Below are 16,419 nucleotides of genomic sequence, written 5' to 3'. Positions count from 1 at the left end.
GAGAACATTGGACATCTTTAAGTACCAACAACGAGCTGCATTGTACCAAAAAAGAAAAGATAAGCATTAACATATTAAGAAGTAAACAACTGGACACCGCAGTTTGAATTTGGACAAGGGCGTCCAAACTGCGGACCGCGGGCCAAGTTATAAGTTTAACAAGAACATTGGCCCGTAGCATGCTTTTGTCTAAATTTAATCCACTGTGGATTGATCAAGAATGATATTGCCGCCCTCTTGTGGGGGAACATAAAATCATCGGTCAATGACCACAAATCTAATTTGTAAGTGACTTGAGTACAATATCAATATACATGACCAAATCCAAACAACTTTCTCCACTAATGGTGTAAATGAACTACAACCAAAAAATAAAGTCAACACACGGTCGTACATAACACATCTCCAGCTCATTGAACATTGTGGACATTATACAATATGTATATACAATTTAAAATTTCACCTGTATACAGTAAATCCATTACAGTGCATGATGGGTGATATACAAAACACTCTCTCCACCCTTAATGTTTGGCGCATTTTAGCTGCTTTATATTTCTGATTGCAGAACTTTAAGGAGGTTGTCAGGTAACAGGAAACAAGGTAGAAGTCAAACTCCCACATACTCTTAACATTTAATGTTTTATTGTTTATACTTCATATTGCACTGTCGTCAGGGTCTGGGGTTTGTTGAAATTGACGTTGAAGTTATGTGTTGTTGTTCAGTCTGTTTTTCGTTGCCTTAATCAATCCAAATCGAAGTGTTCATTTGGTACAAAAGAATGTTAGGCCCCAATCAAGCTCTGCTGTGTGGCAAAAAAGATTTGTGATCGCAGATTATTTGTTAAACAGCTGCTTGAACATCATTGCAGATCACTCGAAGACAGCAAAGAGTTGTAATAAATAATAAACAACTCAAGTTAGTGCAGTGATTTAGATATCAAATTTATCTAAATGCTTATTTAACTACATTACATATATTTTTTTTATATCTATACAAGTACTTGATTGCTGTAATAAATTAATCTGTAAACAAGCATGTTTATAAAATATATTAAACAAGTATAAAACAAATGATTATTCAAGTAACTTGGGCATTTAAAAACATTTAAACTTTGGGTTTTAAATATAATAAGAGAAAGAAAAATAAGTTAATCTAACATTGTATTGTCATACATACCTGAAGCAGATCTACTTGTCTCTCCTTTTGCTCCTCTAGTTTTGGCAGGAGCTGCAGGTTTAGCTGGCATAACTGCTCTGGCCTTTTCTAACGCAGCTACAATTTGGTCCTTGGAAGACGGCTAGAGGGACACAAGCATTGCATCATTGAGTATTCTAGAAAGGACTGCAATCTATTCTGGGTAATCAATGTTTTTCATTTATAACTCAACAAGATGGAACAGTACCTTGACTTTGCTAGTAGCTTTTTCCATTTTGTCATAGCCAAGGTGCATCATAAATGTGGGTAGAGCATCCTGAGCTTTCTTCCTCACATCTCCATTTCTGTCTTCTAGACAAGCATACAATTGAGGGACGGTCAACATCAGATCCGCCGGTACCGTTCTCATGGTCAGTAGATTCTCAGCAAGCCAGCCCAATATCTAAAAGAAGACAGTTTCGTTTTAGAACACATTTGTATTAAATCTATATTTTATATATCTTGATGTATTATTGTTTTTAGTTAGGAACTAGTGTGTCTATGTACCTCTTGCCGCATGAAAGCATTCTCCCTCTTTAACTCATTTGACAGATCCTCTCCTTCCAGCCATTCCTTCATCCCAGTCTGTTCCACCCAGGACTGTAGAGTGGCCAAAGCAGCCGCCCTGACATTTGGCTATAGACAAATATTCTTGTTAATAACAAATTTAAAGACAAACACTGTATCGCTCATAAGTTAGCACACCAGTCACATTTTTAAACAACCATTTTCTTATATCTTATGTGTTGACTGAAAACGTTTCACATGCAAAAATCTAAACATTTGAGTTACAAGCATCCCTTCCATTGTAGCAAATGTCATGGTGAAACCCGTAAGGTCCGCTGAAAACATCTGGTCTTACCCATTACCTTAGCTTAAAAATGCAACAAATGGACATGACATTGTATTTCCAACCACGAGAAGGAAGAAAGTGGGTGTGAAGGACAGTGCTGAGAAGAAGTGGATAATATTAACTGAATTAAATAAATACATAATTAAAAACATGAGAGCAAGTGTAGCCTACTTGGTGAAAGAATGGGAGCCTATCACTGATAGTCTGTACCACATTGTATCAGAATCAGTATAAAGCCAGCCAAGGACACTAAAATAATATATAAATGACAGACATTTCCATCCATCCATTTTCATTATCTTTGAAAATATGGAAAAGATTCTGATGGTTTGATTGACTAAGAAGCAGCACGGAATTTTGCCTATCCTTCACAATTCTCATAAGAGACAAAAACACTTATGTTTGCATTCTAACTAGTAATAATAGGCACGTTCTAGGTGGCTAGCAATGCAGCAAATATGAGCAATCCATTCGGCCTATAAATCACTCTAAATTGCATCCAAAAAAACGCCAACAATAATCAATTTACATTCCATAATCCGTATAATCAAGCTGTCGCGACATTGTTATTGTGAGAGCAAACACTGAAGAACTGTTTATCTACCAAAGTAACACATCATCTTGCTCACAAAGGCAAAAACACTCAGGCGTAAGCAACAGCAAGCGGTAAGCTATAGCTTCTGAGTCAGGAGCTGAATGGCTTTTGAGTTTGTAATGCACAACACAATGCGGTATGACACCAATCTGTATTGACTGAAAAATGTGAACAATTATATTACAGTATCTGGAAAGTATTAGCCCACATTTTATGTTTTGTTTGTACGCAGCTAGCTCGACTGTGTATGTAGTTGTAATAACAAGCATGATGTGCTGGATGTATAATGATTGACGTAACAGTGACTTACTCAATGGACATTTGTCTGTTTGATCAGGGCTGGCTGGGGACGTAATCGGTAGGTTTTGAAAAGGTAAAACATTTTTACTACTGCAGGGTTGGGTTTGTTGACATTTGTAAATAGTTTGTCTTTTGTTGTGATTCAGTTTTATTAAACGGTGTACCCCTCACTGGATACATGATGCATTTCCATCCCTAATAATATTTTGTGCAACTCAGTGCAACAGAAGCACTACAATTTGTTGCCATAGCCTGACTCCAAGCTCCATGTTTACAACACAAAGTCATATATCTATATATACAGTGTATATCTACAGTATATATAACACACACACATATGTATATACACATACAGTTGTGATCAAAATTATTCAACCCCCAAACAATTTTGGTGTTTTAGCAAGTTGGACATTTATTTCATATTTTGTTTATAGTCATATCAAATAAAGACACATTAAATAAAAAAATGCAACTTGAATTACAACATTACATTTTGTAACATACCAAACAGTGTCATTTCTCTTAATATCTCATTGACAAAATGATTCAACCCCTTGAAGATCATAACTCTTAAGAACACAATTTGAATAAGGTCTTTTCAATCAGGTGTTGAAAACACCTGTAGATGTGATTAGAACCATAACGAGCAACAATTAAACTGATTGAAAAAGACTGACGCTCAGCTTCTTGTAGATGGTCAATGGTGTATTTGCAACATGGTGAAGTCCCGGGAGTGGTCAAAGAAGTCAAGAGAGGAGGTAATTTCTCTTCATAAGAAAGGATATGGATTTAAGAAAATAGCAAAGACATTACACATTCCAAGAGACACAGTTGGGAGCCTATTTCGCAAGTTTAAAGCTAAAGGCACAGTGGAAACACTACCTGGGCGTGGTAGAAAGAGGATGCTGTGTGCAACTGCTGTCCGGTATTTGAAACGTAGTGGTGAAAAACCCCCGGGTAACAGCTGAGGTACTACAACAGGACATTGCAGAGTGGGGAACGCAGGTTTCGTCCCAGACAATAAGGCGCGCACTACGAGATGAAGGCCTCTATGCCAGAACTCCCAGGCGCACCACACTTCTGACTACCAGGCACAAAAAAAATAGACTCCAGTATGCCAAAAATCATCTGGACAAACTCCAAAGGTTTTGGGAAACTCTTCTATGGAGTGATGAGACAAAAGTGGAACTCTTTGGGCCTATGAATCAACGTTATATCTGGAGGAGAAAAAATGAAGCTTACAAAGAGAAGAACACCTTTCCTACTGTTAAGCATGGTGGGGGGTCAATCATGCTCTGGGGCTGTTTCTCTGCCTCAGGTACCGGGAATTTCCAGCGCGTTAAAGGCATTATGAATTCTATTTCCTACCAGGATATATTAGCTGCAAATTTCATGAAGTCAGTGACAAAGCTGAGGCTTGGGAGACCCTGGACCTCTCAACAGGACAAAGATCCCAAGCATACCTCCAAATCAACATCAGAGTGATTGCAGAAGAAGGGCTGGAAGACTCTGGAGTGGCCTTCACAGTCGCCAGACCTAAATCCTATAGAAAACCTGTGGTGGGACTTGAAGAAGGCAGTTGCAGCACGCAAGCCCAAGAATATGAATGAACTGGAGGCCTTTGCCCAAGAGGAATGGGCTAAAATACCTGTAGATGGTTGCAAGAAGCTTGTGTCCGGTTATGTATCACGTCTGAAGGATGTAAATACCGCCAAAGGGTGTTCTACTAAGTACTAAAGATGCATGTAACTAGGGGGTTGAATAATTTTGTCAATGAGATATTAAGACAAATGTCCTTTTTTGGTATTTTGTAAAATACAGTGTTACAATTTAAGTTGCATTTGTCTATTTGACACATCTTTATTTGATATGACTATAAACAAAATACGGAATAAATGTCCAACTTGCTAAAACACCAAAATTGTGTGGGGGTTGAATAATTTTGATCACAACTGTATACATAAACACATATATGCATATCCACATATACACAAAAACCCGTTTATATCCACTTGTATACAAACATTTATGTATATAATGTACAGTCGCGGTCAAAAGTTTAAATACACTTGTAAAGAACATAATCTCATGGCTGTTTTGTGTTTCCAATACTTTCTACAACTCTTATTTTTTTGTGATAGAGTGATTGGAGCACATACTTGGTCACAAAAAACATTCATGAAGTTTGGTTCATTTATGATTTTTTTATAAGTCTCCTGAAAATGTGACCAAATCTGCTGGGTGAAAAGTATACATACAGCAATGTTAATATTTGGTTACATGTCCCTTGGCAAGTTTCATTGCAATAAGGCCCTTTTGGTAGCCATCCACAAGCTTCTGGTTGAATGTTTGACCACTCCTCTTGTTCAAAATTGGTGCAGTTCAGCTACATTTGTTGGTTTTCTGACATGGACTTGTTTCTTCAGCATTGTCCGCATGTTCTCAATGGGGTTTAAGTCAGGACTTTAGGAAGGCCATTGTAAAACCTTTATTCTAGCCTGATTTAGCGATTCCTTTACCACTTTTGACGTGTGTTTGGGGACATTGTCCTGTTGGAACACCCAATTGCGCCCAAGACCCAACCTCAGGGTTAATGAGTTTAGGTTGTCCTGAAGAATTTGGATGTAATCCTTTTTCCATTGTCCCATTTACTCTATGTAAAGTACCAGTGGCCCAAAGCATAATACTACCACCACCATGCTTAACGGTAGGACGGTGTTCCTGGGATAAAAGCCTCACCTTTTCTCCTTCAAACATATTGCTGGGTATTGTGGCTAAGCAGCTCAATTTTTGTTTCATTTGTCCGCAGAACTTTCCTCCAGAAGGTCTTATCTTTGCCCATGTGATCAGCAGCAAACTTTAGACAAGACCTAAGGTGTTGCTTCTGGAGCAAGGGCTTCCTTCTTGAATGGTAGCCTCTCAGTCCATGGCGATGCAAAATACGCTTGACTGTGGACACTGACACCTGTGTTACAGCAGCTTCCATTTCATTGCAGACCTGCTTTCTGGTGGTTCTCAGTCGAATCTTGATCATCCTGACCAATTTTCTCTCAGCAGCAGGTGATAGCTTGCGTTTTCTTCCTGATTGTGGCAGGGAAAAAACTGTGCCATGCACTTTTTACTTACGAACAATTGTCTGCACAGTTGCTCTTGGGACCTTAAAGGCCTACTGAAATGAGATTTTCTTATTTCAACGGGGATAGCAGGTCCATTCCATGTGTCATACTTGATCATTTCGCGATTTTGCCATATTTTTGCTGAAAGGATTTAGTAGAAAACATCCACGCTAAAGTTCGCAACTTACGGTGCTAAGAGAAATGACCTGCCTCTACCGGAAATCGCAAACGATGATGTCACATGTTTGATGTCTCCTCACATATTCACGTTGTTTATAATGGGAGCCTCCAACAAAAAGTGCTATTCGGACCGAGAAAACGACAATTTCCCCATTAATTTGAGCGAGGATGAAAGATTTGTGTTTGAGGACATTGATAGCGACGGACTAGAAAAAAAAAAAAACGCGATTGCATTGGGACGGATTCCGATGATTTTAGACCCATTTACTCGGTTAATTTTGGGAAATCCCTTATCTTTCTATTGTGTTGCCAGTGTTTTAGTGAGTTTAATATTACCTGACAGTCGGAAGGTTGTCTCCACGGGTGTCTTGACACGCAATGTCTCAGGGGAGTTGACGGCAGCTATTGACGGCACAAGCTCAGCTTTTCTCCGGTAAGAAGCGACTTTTTAACCACAATTTTCTCACCGAAACCTGCTAGTTGACATGTGGTCGGGATCCATGTTCTCTTGACCGCGCTCTGTTCCATAGGAAAGTTTCACCTCCAGAAATTTTAAACAAGGAATCACCGTGTGGCTAAGGGCTACATTTTCCCAACTCCATCTTTCTACTGTGACTTCTCCAATATTAATTGAACAAATTGCAAAAGATTCAGCAACACAGATGTCCAAAAAACTGTATAACTATGCCGTTAAAGCAGACGACATTTAGCTGTGTGTGTGCGCAGCGCTCATACTTCCTAAAAACCCGTGACGTCTTGTGTACACGTCATCATTACACGACGTTTCGAAGAAGAAACTCCCGGGAAATTTAAAATTGTAATTTAGTAAACTAAAAAGGCCATATTGGCATGTGTGGCAATGTTAATATTTCATCATTGATGTATAAACTATCAGACTGCGTGGTGGGTAGTAGTGGGTTTCAGTAGGCCTTTAAGCTGCTTTGAAATGGCTCCAATTGACTTTCCTGACTTGTTCAAGGTAATAATTAGTTTTTTCAGGTCTGTGTTGAGTTCCTGTAAAATTTACCATTGTCGTGTTTGTAACAGAGTCTAAAGCAGGGGCGCTCACACTTTCTGCAGGCGAGCTACTTTTCAATTGACCAAGTCGAGGAGATCTACCTCATTCCTATTTATAATTTATATTTATTTATTTATGAAAGAGACATTTTTGTTAACAAGTTAATGGTGTTTAATGATAATACAAGTATGTTTAACACATATAGATTCCTTTCTTTCATGAAGACAAGAATATAAGTTGGTGTATTTGATTCTGATGACTTGCATTGATTGGAATTAGACAGTGGGGCTGATAACGTCCGCATTTTCAAATGGAGGGAAAAAAAAGTCCTCCTTTCTGTCCAATACCACATGAAAGTGGTTGGATTTGGCATCTCATTTGTCCAACTTGCATACTCGTTTTTAAACACTTTGTTATGAGAGTAGCATATGTGTGTGTCCCTTTAATGTCTGGCAGCAGGTGAGTGACGTCAGTGAGAGTGCGGGTGGACAAGCAAGTGAGAAAGCGGTCACTGAGGGCGGGGGAGAAATACATTGGCATCAAACTCCGTAGCTTGTTAGCTTGTGCACGCTAGCTTTCTGAGACTCTTATTTTGTTAGCATAGGCAGGATGAAACAGGTCTTTTATGGTGAAGACAGGAACTGTGCTGTCGGTCTTTAGAGTTTTGACAGTAGATACGGAGTCTCTAGAAATAAAATGTGTTTCTCTGCGTCCGCCCTGTAAAGAGATTTTTTTCTTAAATTGGAGCTTGCAGCCGCCAGCGTCATCTCAGAAGATCCTCGGGTGCCGAGAGTGTCAAACAACTGACGACAGTGAAGTCTTGGTATGATTGATGATTGCTCATTTTTATGTATATTTTTTAATGCCTGGCTTGAGATCGACTGACACACCCTCCGAGATCGACCAGTCGATCGCGATCGACGTAATGGGCACCCCTGGTCTAAAGACTGCATTACATGAGCCCCTGGCTCAGAGAAGTCAACAGATGTCGTCAATCATAACCACTCACATGAAGTTAAGAGGCCATGCCATGATGCTAATTTGATTGCAACTTTTCCACATCACAAAAATTGATAATGTATGTTGATGTATGTATACTTTTAACCCAGCAGATTTGGTCACATTTTCAGTAGACCCATAATAAATTCATAAAATAACCAAACTTCATGAATGTTTTTTGTGACCAACAAGTATGTGCTCCAATCACTCTATCACAAAAAAAAAAGAGTTGCAGAAATTGACTAACAAGCTTTTGAGTTGTTTTTGCACACTCAGTTTAAGTACCTTACTGTCTCCAAGCACTGTTATGATGGCAAATCCCAATGCTTTAATATGCTGTTTAAGTCCAGGCCCCATGGCTTTGGCCAGCTGCTGCAGGATGGTCAGGCTCTGCTGGATCTGGAAAATGAAAGTAACAATATTTAGTACAAAACATCTTCATATAACCATGGAATGCTTTTCTTCCACCAACTGTAAATGGTATAATGACAAACCACAGTAAAATTCCAGACGGCTAGTAATACAGTTTAAATTTTTAATTAGCGAAAAAAAAAACGTAAGATCAGTTACTGGGATGTTCATATATTCCTAATTAGATGAAGAATAACTCTTAATCTTCGCAAAGAAACGGGAGGTGAATCCAAGTGTCTTTTTGTGTTGTTCTCGCCAGTTCCAGGTCTAAATTGCAGGGTTTCCCGCAGCGCTTTGTTGTTAAGACTTACAGTTTAAAAACTAAGTTATTTCACTTGACCTTTTTCTGTGTTGATTGAGCTGTGTTGAAGCAGCAAAAAAGGACATTATGTTAAATTAAGAGTTTCTGTCTCTGATAGTTGATATAATAATGTAAGGGCATCATAAAGCCTACATGAACTCCATGGTGTTCAGGGATGAATAGTCTCTTCTATTGCTATTGTACTATTTTTTCAGCTATAGTTACATTAATCTTTAGTAATGTAGCAGCCTATTTTTGAATGGCAGGGTCCCTCCTATCACATGTTGATAAAAATAATAACATTTACATAATACAAATCAACTACAGGCTTCCCAAATGCTGTAATACATTAAAGCATGATGAGTTGAGCATATGCATGTGGCCCCACTTTTAACTCTTTTTTTCAAACGCTTATTGCAAACACTTACTTACGGTAAGTCATTAGTTTTAACTTGCAAGTCATTATTTTGACTTATTAGGTCATTATTTTGACTTAGTAAATTACTAAGTCATAATAATGACATACTTAGTATCTCAGGTAACTAGGGCTATTTTGTTTTTACTTTGCGGAAAAAATATTGATATATATCGTATATTACCATCCAGCAAATTGAGCGGAAAACACAACCAAAAGTTGTAGGCTTCTTCACGCGACGAAACCGGCCTACTTCACTGCAGTCTGTAGTCTATTGCCCCCCAGGCTGTGGTGGAAGCGACGAGTTTGAGACGTGATGGCGACAGGCCGAGTCACACAGATTCTTAACCCTTCTAAGAATTTGCACAAGCCATGTGACCGTCACACATAAATGCAGCAAACGCTTACTAACCAAAATCTTATTGGAATCACCAAGTCGTCCTTTCAAGGCCAGAGGCAGCTCTCCAACATTGGCTGTGATGAATTTAGCTTCTGAAATGATAGCTGCGACTTCATCAAGGCCCTCTTTTCTGATGTTCCAGTTCTTGTCCCCAATTTTGGAAACCAAATCAGAAGTGACTTTGTCACTGAAATATGGGAGAAAAGTCTGAATTAGTTTTGTTTGGAGAGCACAGATAAATGTGATGTTTTATTTATATTTTTTGTGAATGTCAGTATGAATGATGACAACACATGTATTGAAAATTAACAACTGAAAAGCAGATATAGCTTATAACTTGTATTCTAACAAAATGTGTTCTAATTTATGTTCTATAAAGCTGGCTTGGACAAAAATTATAAAATTCTTAAAATTATTTATTTTGCACACCTTTATGAGGTTGTAACTGCAATCCAGCTATTTATGTAACTCTTAATTAGACTCATGCACCTGTCAAAAGGCTTTTCTTTTTTATTGCGGCCCACTCATCATGAGCAGTTTTAAAGGGCTTCAACTTTAACACGAAAGTCTGATAGGATTTAGAACAAGTGTCATAGAAGGCCAATTCCAAATACTGCAGTTTAACGGTTAGCTTTAGACACTCTTGGGGGTTTTTAATGATACGTTTTGAGTCATTATCCAGTTAGAGGACCCATGACCTGCAACCAAGACCAAACTTTCTGACACTAGGCAGCTCCCTGCCTCCAAGACATTGAACCCTTAAAATATTCAATACACCCGGTGATGTACGCACCAAAGCAGCTTCAAAACCAAATCACTATTCTTGAGGTTCCATGCTTCCTTCTGTAAACATGCCCAAAGTGTCTTGTAAAACAATGATCCAGTTTTGTCCCATTTGTCCAAAAATGTAAACGTTTACAGTTACTTCAGTCTATTTCAAGTTATTTCAGTGACCATCGTCACACAGGGGAACCAATAGTTTTGTCCAACAAAATTGAGATTAAAATAGCCTCACACCAAACTACCTAATATCTGTTCTGGGTAGCAAATCCATGATGTCCTTTCCTCCTGAATCTGCTTCTTCTTGCTCCTCTGTATTGTCCCCCTCTTCCTCATTTCTTGTCTTCTTGGTGAATCTTGTTGGGGCTGGAGGTGATTGACCTTGCATCTAAGATGCAGAACACAAAAAAATACACAGCTAAAGTGACTAATTAGAAGCATAATTTATAATGTTATAAAGGGAGACGTTATTCCGTTTTTCTTGCAAATGTAGCACAACAATACCGTCCCAAACTGAACAAAAAGGCATTACCTTCTCAAACTCCGAATCTATTTGTGCTAAGAGAGCTGGTTTCTCATCCTCAAAGAACATGCGGAGTGGGGCTCCCATGTAGAGATGCATAACACCCAACAGGGTGATAGCTGCGGTCCTAACAGCTGGGTTAGTCGCTCCCAAGGCTGTCTTGACATTGTTGATAAAACCTTTCACGTTTATACTGGAAAAGACAAAGTAGGGTAAATATCAATAGAATCATTAGTGGTGCTTGTCCGTATTCTGTAGAACATAGGTGGTGGTTTGATGCAACACTTAAGGACAAAATTATTAGCCCTCTTCTTGAAATAATTAAAAAAACATTTTTAATGAAATGTGTCAAAACCAAAAGTGTTGAATTTGTTAACACCTTGACAATTAATAAACTGAAACCTAACATCTCAGGTAGTTTCTAATTAAATTGGCACATGTCTGCTGAGGGATGTTAGATAGATTAGATTAGATTAGATTAGATAGTACTTTAATTATTCCGTCAGGAAAATTTTAATTTTTAGTGCGTCCTATCATTTTTTTAAGATCATCCAAATTGCTCGTCCTCCAAACATGGACCCTAACCTTTAGCTCCTTCCACAGAACCTCCATATGATTGAGATCTGGGGTCTGATAGCCCACTCTAGAACCTTAGTTTTGGGGTCTTTCTTACAAAAAGTTATTTAACTTTTATGCATGTTGTAGGTCATTTTCTTGTTTAAATATAAAACGATGACCCAAACTTCTGATGATAGACTTCTTGGTGTTATTCTTGAAAATATCAGTTTTTGGACAGGGTTTTTTTGCATCTGAACAAAGATTCCTGTGCCTAAAACAGCAAAACATCCCTCTATTGTACTCTCCCCATTATGCTTAACTGTAGGTATAGTACTTTTTTGGTTGAAGGCATCGCCCTTTATTCGCCAAAAAAAGCAGCATATAAACACCCAAACACCTCTTGGTTCATTTAATCAATGTTTACAGTTTCAGCAACTCTGTGGCAAGTATTCCCAATAAACGACATTAGTGCCGGTATTATTTTGTGACCAAATTAAGCACTGACAATAAATTATCACAAAAAAATAATGATAATACAAGTAACCCTTTGAAATACAATAAACTTTTCATTACTGCAGTTTTTTTTTACTATTCATTATCCTAAATAAGTAAACTATGATAAAACAGACTCCATCTCTGCTAGCAAAAATTGCACTTCAATAAATAGTGAACATCTTGAGCACAGTTTTTCTTTCAGTTGGAAAAACTAGGTCAGGATGTTTGTTTAAGTAGTCTTTTTTGTTGCCAATGTCATTGTGGCTTACTTGCTCGTTCATTCGTCTGTGCTGATGGGCACAAGTTGCTCATTCAGATTCAGACGTCATAATCCCACAGAGGGACATTCGGCTTTGTAATAATTGTGTTTTACTCCTAACTTTTGTACTAATAAGACGATGTCCGTGCATTCAGTGTTAGCTCAAGGCTGAATTATACTCTCGCATCATGAAACTTGTGTACCATACGCATTTTGCTCCTCCATCTACATACCGCCCCGCAGACCTCTAAGAAAAAATGTAGATTCGTGTCAGTGTTCGCTAATAAATACAACTAATAAGGTTATGAAAACTTCCTAGATCATAAAGACAATTTTCATAAAAACACAATAAAAAATACCAGTGATATGAAGCTTTGGTCAATGATTTTGTTGCATTTTCTTTTATACCTAGTAGATGTGTTTATGGGAGTTTCATTATCTTAATTACTGTTTGAAAATTATAGAGGATACTTAGTTATATGTATATAAAAAAAAGTACACAGACATGTTTACTTATGTTTGAATTATTTCAACAATAATATAACCTGACTCTCGCCAGATCCTTGTCGTTCGTTGAGCTCCACACATTGATCTGGGAGTTCTCAATAGGAGATGTATTTCAGAAGGCTGGGCCTCGTAAAAAAAAATTATTGTATGTAATTGGATAAACCACTTGTCCGTTATCTTGAATGACATGCTACTTCAACCAATAACATCGAAATCAACCCATGACGCTGATGAAAGCGACGCTGGGAAATCCAAACTCGGTCGGAAGAAGAGCCAAAACATCCTCGCCTTCAATAGCGTTCTCTGTTCATCTTTTAAATCATTAATATTCGATTGATGTCGCAAAACAGTTGCAATAGCAGAATCAATGTCAGCACACGACTCCTCGCTCCGTGCCGTCATTGTTGTTTGAATCAAACAGTTCCTTTGGCGCTACGTCACATCTATGAAATCCCGCCCGGCGATCCTGATTGGTTCATTATATTTTGCTATCTGGAAGGAGCTTGCAATGCCTTCGAGCCCAGACTTTTGTATTGAGCTCAGCGGTCTGGCGAGAGTCAGGTTAACAATATGATACTTAAAATTTAAACAAAGTTAGAAAAAAAGAGCTGTGATTGGTTGTAACATCATTTCCGAGGTTCGCACAGCCATCTTAGCAAACGTGTTCGCCTACAGTGCACTGTTTACGTTAAAGGTGACAGGTTGTTTCAACATGATTAGTTCCAGCTCCAACATTACAGTGAATGTCACTTCAAACTCCATTGTTTACTACAACCACTACTACACACAGGAAGGTTCTCTTTCTTAAATACCATAATACAGCATATAGTCATCAAGATTTTGTGGTTGTTCACACAGGAAGACGTGTAGAAGAGAAAAGGTTCCTGCCTGCACGTACCGAAACAAAGATTGTGGATGACTGACAAGAGGCTAACCCTCTTAATGTAATTCTGAAGAATAAACATGCTCAGGTGCTGAAAGCGATGTACACAGTGAGAATTTGTTTGAAAAGTTTGAAAGCTGTAGACGAAGAAAAGATACACACTGACATAGCAATTTATCGATGATGGCAAATGTATTGAGTTACTTTTCATTCATCTTTCGATTAATTGACTTGAATATAAATTCTATGACCATTCTTAATGCCTCTGGACATCACACTTAATGCCTTTTATTGCCATTCAAGGCTTTAATTTTAGCAAACTCCATTTAATGATTTTTAATGCTTTTTAATGACCCGCGGAAACCCTGCAGGAGAAACTGCAGAACAAGTTCCTTTTGATCAAGTGGTCAAGCCATACTAACCCTGCTTCTTTGGTCATTTTAATAAGATTCAATGTTAATTGACTGTTCGGATGTGCTTTAAACCTAATTGATTGCTTAAGTGTGTTTTCACCAAATCATTCTTAAAGTACCAGTTGAGTGGAAAAACAAATTGACTTTATATGCTTAATTGTGTGTCATTGAGCCATTAAAACGCGGCACATACATATAGCAGTGAGCTAATGCTGGCTTACGGCTGCCATTGTTGAAACACCAAGCCGGCGGCTGCTTCTACTTCGCCTTAAACTTAGTAAAACTAAGTTCTAAATTACAATTCATGCATCTCTCGCCTGGTATTAAACAAATGTGGCCATGGACCGAGAGCCTGTCAACTTTGACATCCCCGGGATGGCAAAAAAAGACACTAGTTGCGGCAACTTTTTTAACCTTGGAAAATCATTATGGCTAGTTTGTAGGTTTAGCACATAGCAATGCCGTTGATGCTGTAGTGTCACAATAAAGCTGCATCTGTTAAACACTCAGCTTCTAAAACATATTGCTCATCATCTTTGTTCTTGGGCTCAAAAAATATAAGGTTATAGACAGTATTTCTCCCCCCCCCGAAGTTATTGTTGTTGGCTCCCACATGTTGGAGGTGAAGGGATCTGTGGTTCCTCCCACTACGTCACGGCTCACATGACTGGCTTCTTCACTAACTCTCAAAACGGCTCGGGAATCTCTTTGAGATTGATACTATTTTGATCGTATCTATTTATTTGCAAAGTTTAGAAGTCTTTTGGTGTCATAAAATCAATATATATATGATAATAGTTTCAATTTAGAGCCTCTACTGGTACTTTAAAACATATTAAAAATCCATTTCACATTTAAAAATGTACCAAAATTAGGTATAATTATTTACCATCAAGAATGTCATGAATATTGCAAACATTAGGTATCATTTTTGAGAAATGTTCAAAAGTCCCTAAGATACTGATAATGATGTTCTCAGATGTATATAAGATCCATCCATCCATTTTCTACCGTTTGTCCCTTTAGGGGTTGCAGGGGGTGCTGGAGCCTCTCAGCTGCACATGGGCGGAAGGCGGCGTACACCCTGGACAAGTCTCCACCTCATCACAGGGCTGTGTATATCTATGTAAGTATATAAGATGTTCATTAAATTGTATTTACCCAGCAAAGCCAAACTCCTTCATGGCATTAGCCAACCAGTTGAGAGTCTCTGCTTGGTTCTTTGGATTCTTTTGTGCAAACGCCAACGATACAACCTACCGAAGAAACATTTTTATGCAGCATTAATGTTAAGGAAAATCAATGGCCAGGGATCGAATAAGTTCAAACGAATTTTGTTTGAAAAAAATGTATAAAATGTTTTAAATAAACCTGTTCAGCAGTCCAAGGTAGCGAGCAGGCCCCGGCAATTGCAGTCATTCCCTCCTTGGCTTTCCCCCCACATTTGATGTCTCCAACTTTATCTACCAAGCCATCCAAGACCACAGAGGCTGACGTCTTGGAAAACTCACCTCTCTGAGCGATGAGAGCCACAATGTAGAGCTTCATCTGCATGACCTTAACAAGAGTAAAAAAGCCAGGTTATCCAACCTTAAGTGGTTTCATTATATAGATAAATTAAGAACAATTTCTGTCTTTCATCCAGAATCTGACCAAAATATAATTTAACACAAAGTTACCTGAAAAATTGTCTCTTTCCACCCTGGTTTTTTGGCCAACATCCTGACTAAGGCCTGGCATGGAATTGTTTTCTCATCCAAAGTCTCAACAGCCTGGAAGCAATTATGACTTTTAACACTCAAGTATTCATTATGACAAACTTTTCTTTCAGGATTAAATAGTTTTAAAAAATTAAAAAATTATTAATCAATAGGATGAGATGGTTTCACTCATAATTTGGGTGTGTTATGTGATTCCTTTCTGGCATTTATTAAATAATTAAGAGTCTATTCCAACTATAAATTGCCAAATTAAATGGTGACAGTTTACAAAATGAAACAAAGACACTACCTTTTGAAATTCTTCCATACTGGCGAGTCTCTCCTTCCAACTAGGAGAATCCAGCTGTTGAATGCAGGACACAGGAAGTACGCTTGCTGCCTGCTCCTCACAGACCTCTGCCTGCCATTAAAACACAAAAGCCAAAATGTTAATTATCTGGGAGAAGAACAAATGTGAGGCGAAGCAACAACTGTGCAACATGTACACATGTAAG

General features: G+C 38.2%; 1 protein-coding gene across 4 annotated transcripts in view; it reads right to left on the bottom strand.

Moving 5' to 3' along the window:
• ckap5 (cytoskeleton associated protein 5) overlaps positions 1 to 16,419 on the bottom strand; it is a 74,128-nt gene that overhangs the window by 27,699 nt on the left and 30,010 nt on the right. For all 4 annotated transcript variants that reach the window (XM_061917367.1, XM_061917369.1, XM_061917368.1 and 1 more), the window contains exons 15-25: positions 16,215 to 16,325; positions 15,884 to 15,976; positions 15,576 to 15,761; positions 15,366 to 15,460; positions 11,099 to 11,282; positions 10,812 to 10,954; positions 9,799 to 9,973; positions 8,545 to 8,658; positions 1,706 to 1,834; positions 1,407 to 1,601; positions 1,181 to 1,301 (exon numbers count right to left, since the gene is read on the bottom strand). In XM_061917367.1, the coding sequence (XP_061773351.1) occupies positions 1,181 to 1,301; positions 1,407 to 1,601; positions 1,706 to 1,834; positions 8,545 to 8,658; positions 9,799 to 9,973; positions 10,812 to 10,954; positions 11,099 to 11,282; positions 15,366 to 15,460; positions 15,576 to 15,761; positions 15,884 to 15,976; positions 16,215 to 16,325 (1,546 nt within the window). The remainder of the gene's footprint in view (positions 1 to 1,180; positions 1,302 to 1,406; positions 1,602 to 1,705; positions 1,835 to 8,544; positions 8,659 to 9,798; positions 9,974 to 10,811; positions 10,955 to 11,098; positions 11,283 to 15,365; positions 15,461 to 15,575; positions 15,762 to 15,883; positions 15,977 to 16,214; positions 16,326 to 16,419) is intronic.

This window comes from Nerophis ophidion, linkage group LG12 (assembly GCF_033978795.1).
Source record: "Nerophis ophidion isolate RoL-2023_Sa linkage group LG12, RoL_Noph_v1.0, whole genome shotgun sequence".
Lineage (NCBI taxonomy): Eukaryota > Metazoa > Chordata > Actinopteri > Syngnathiformes > Syngnathidae > Nerophis > Nerophis ophidion.
The sequence above is the reverse complement of the archived record's forward strand: the minus strand, read 5'-3'. Positions and strand labels throughout refer to the sequence as shown.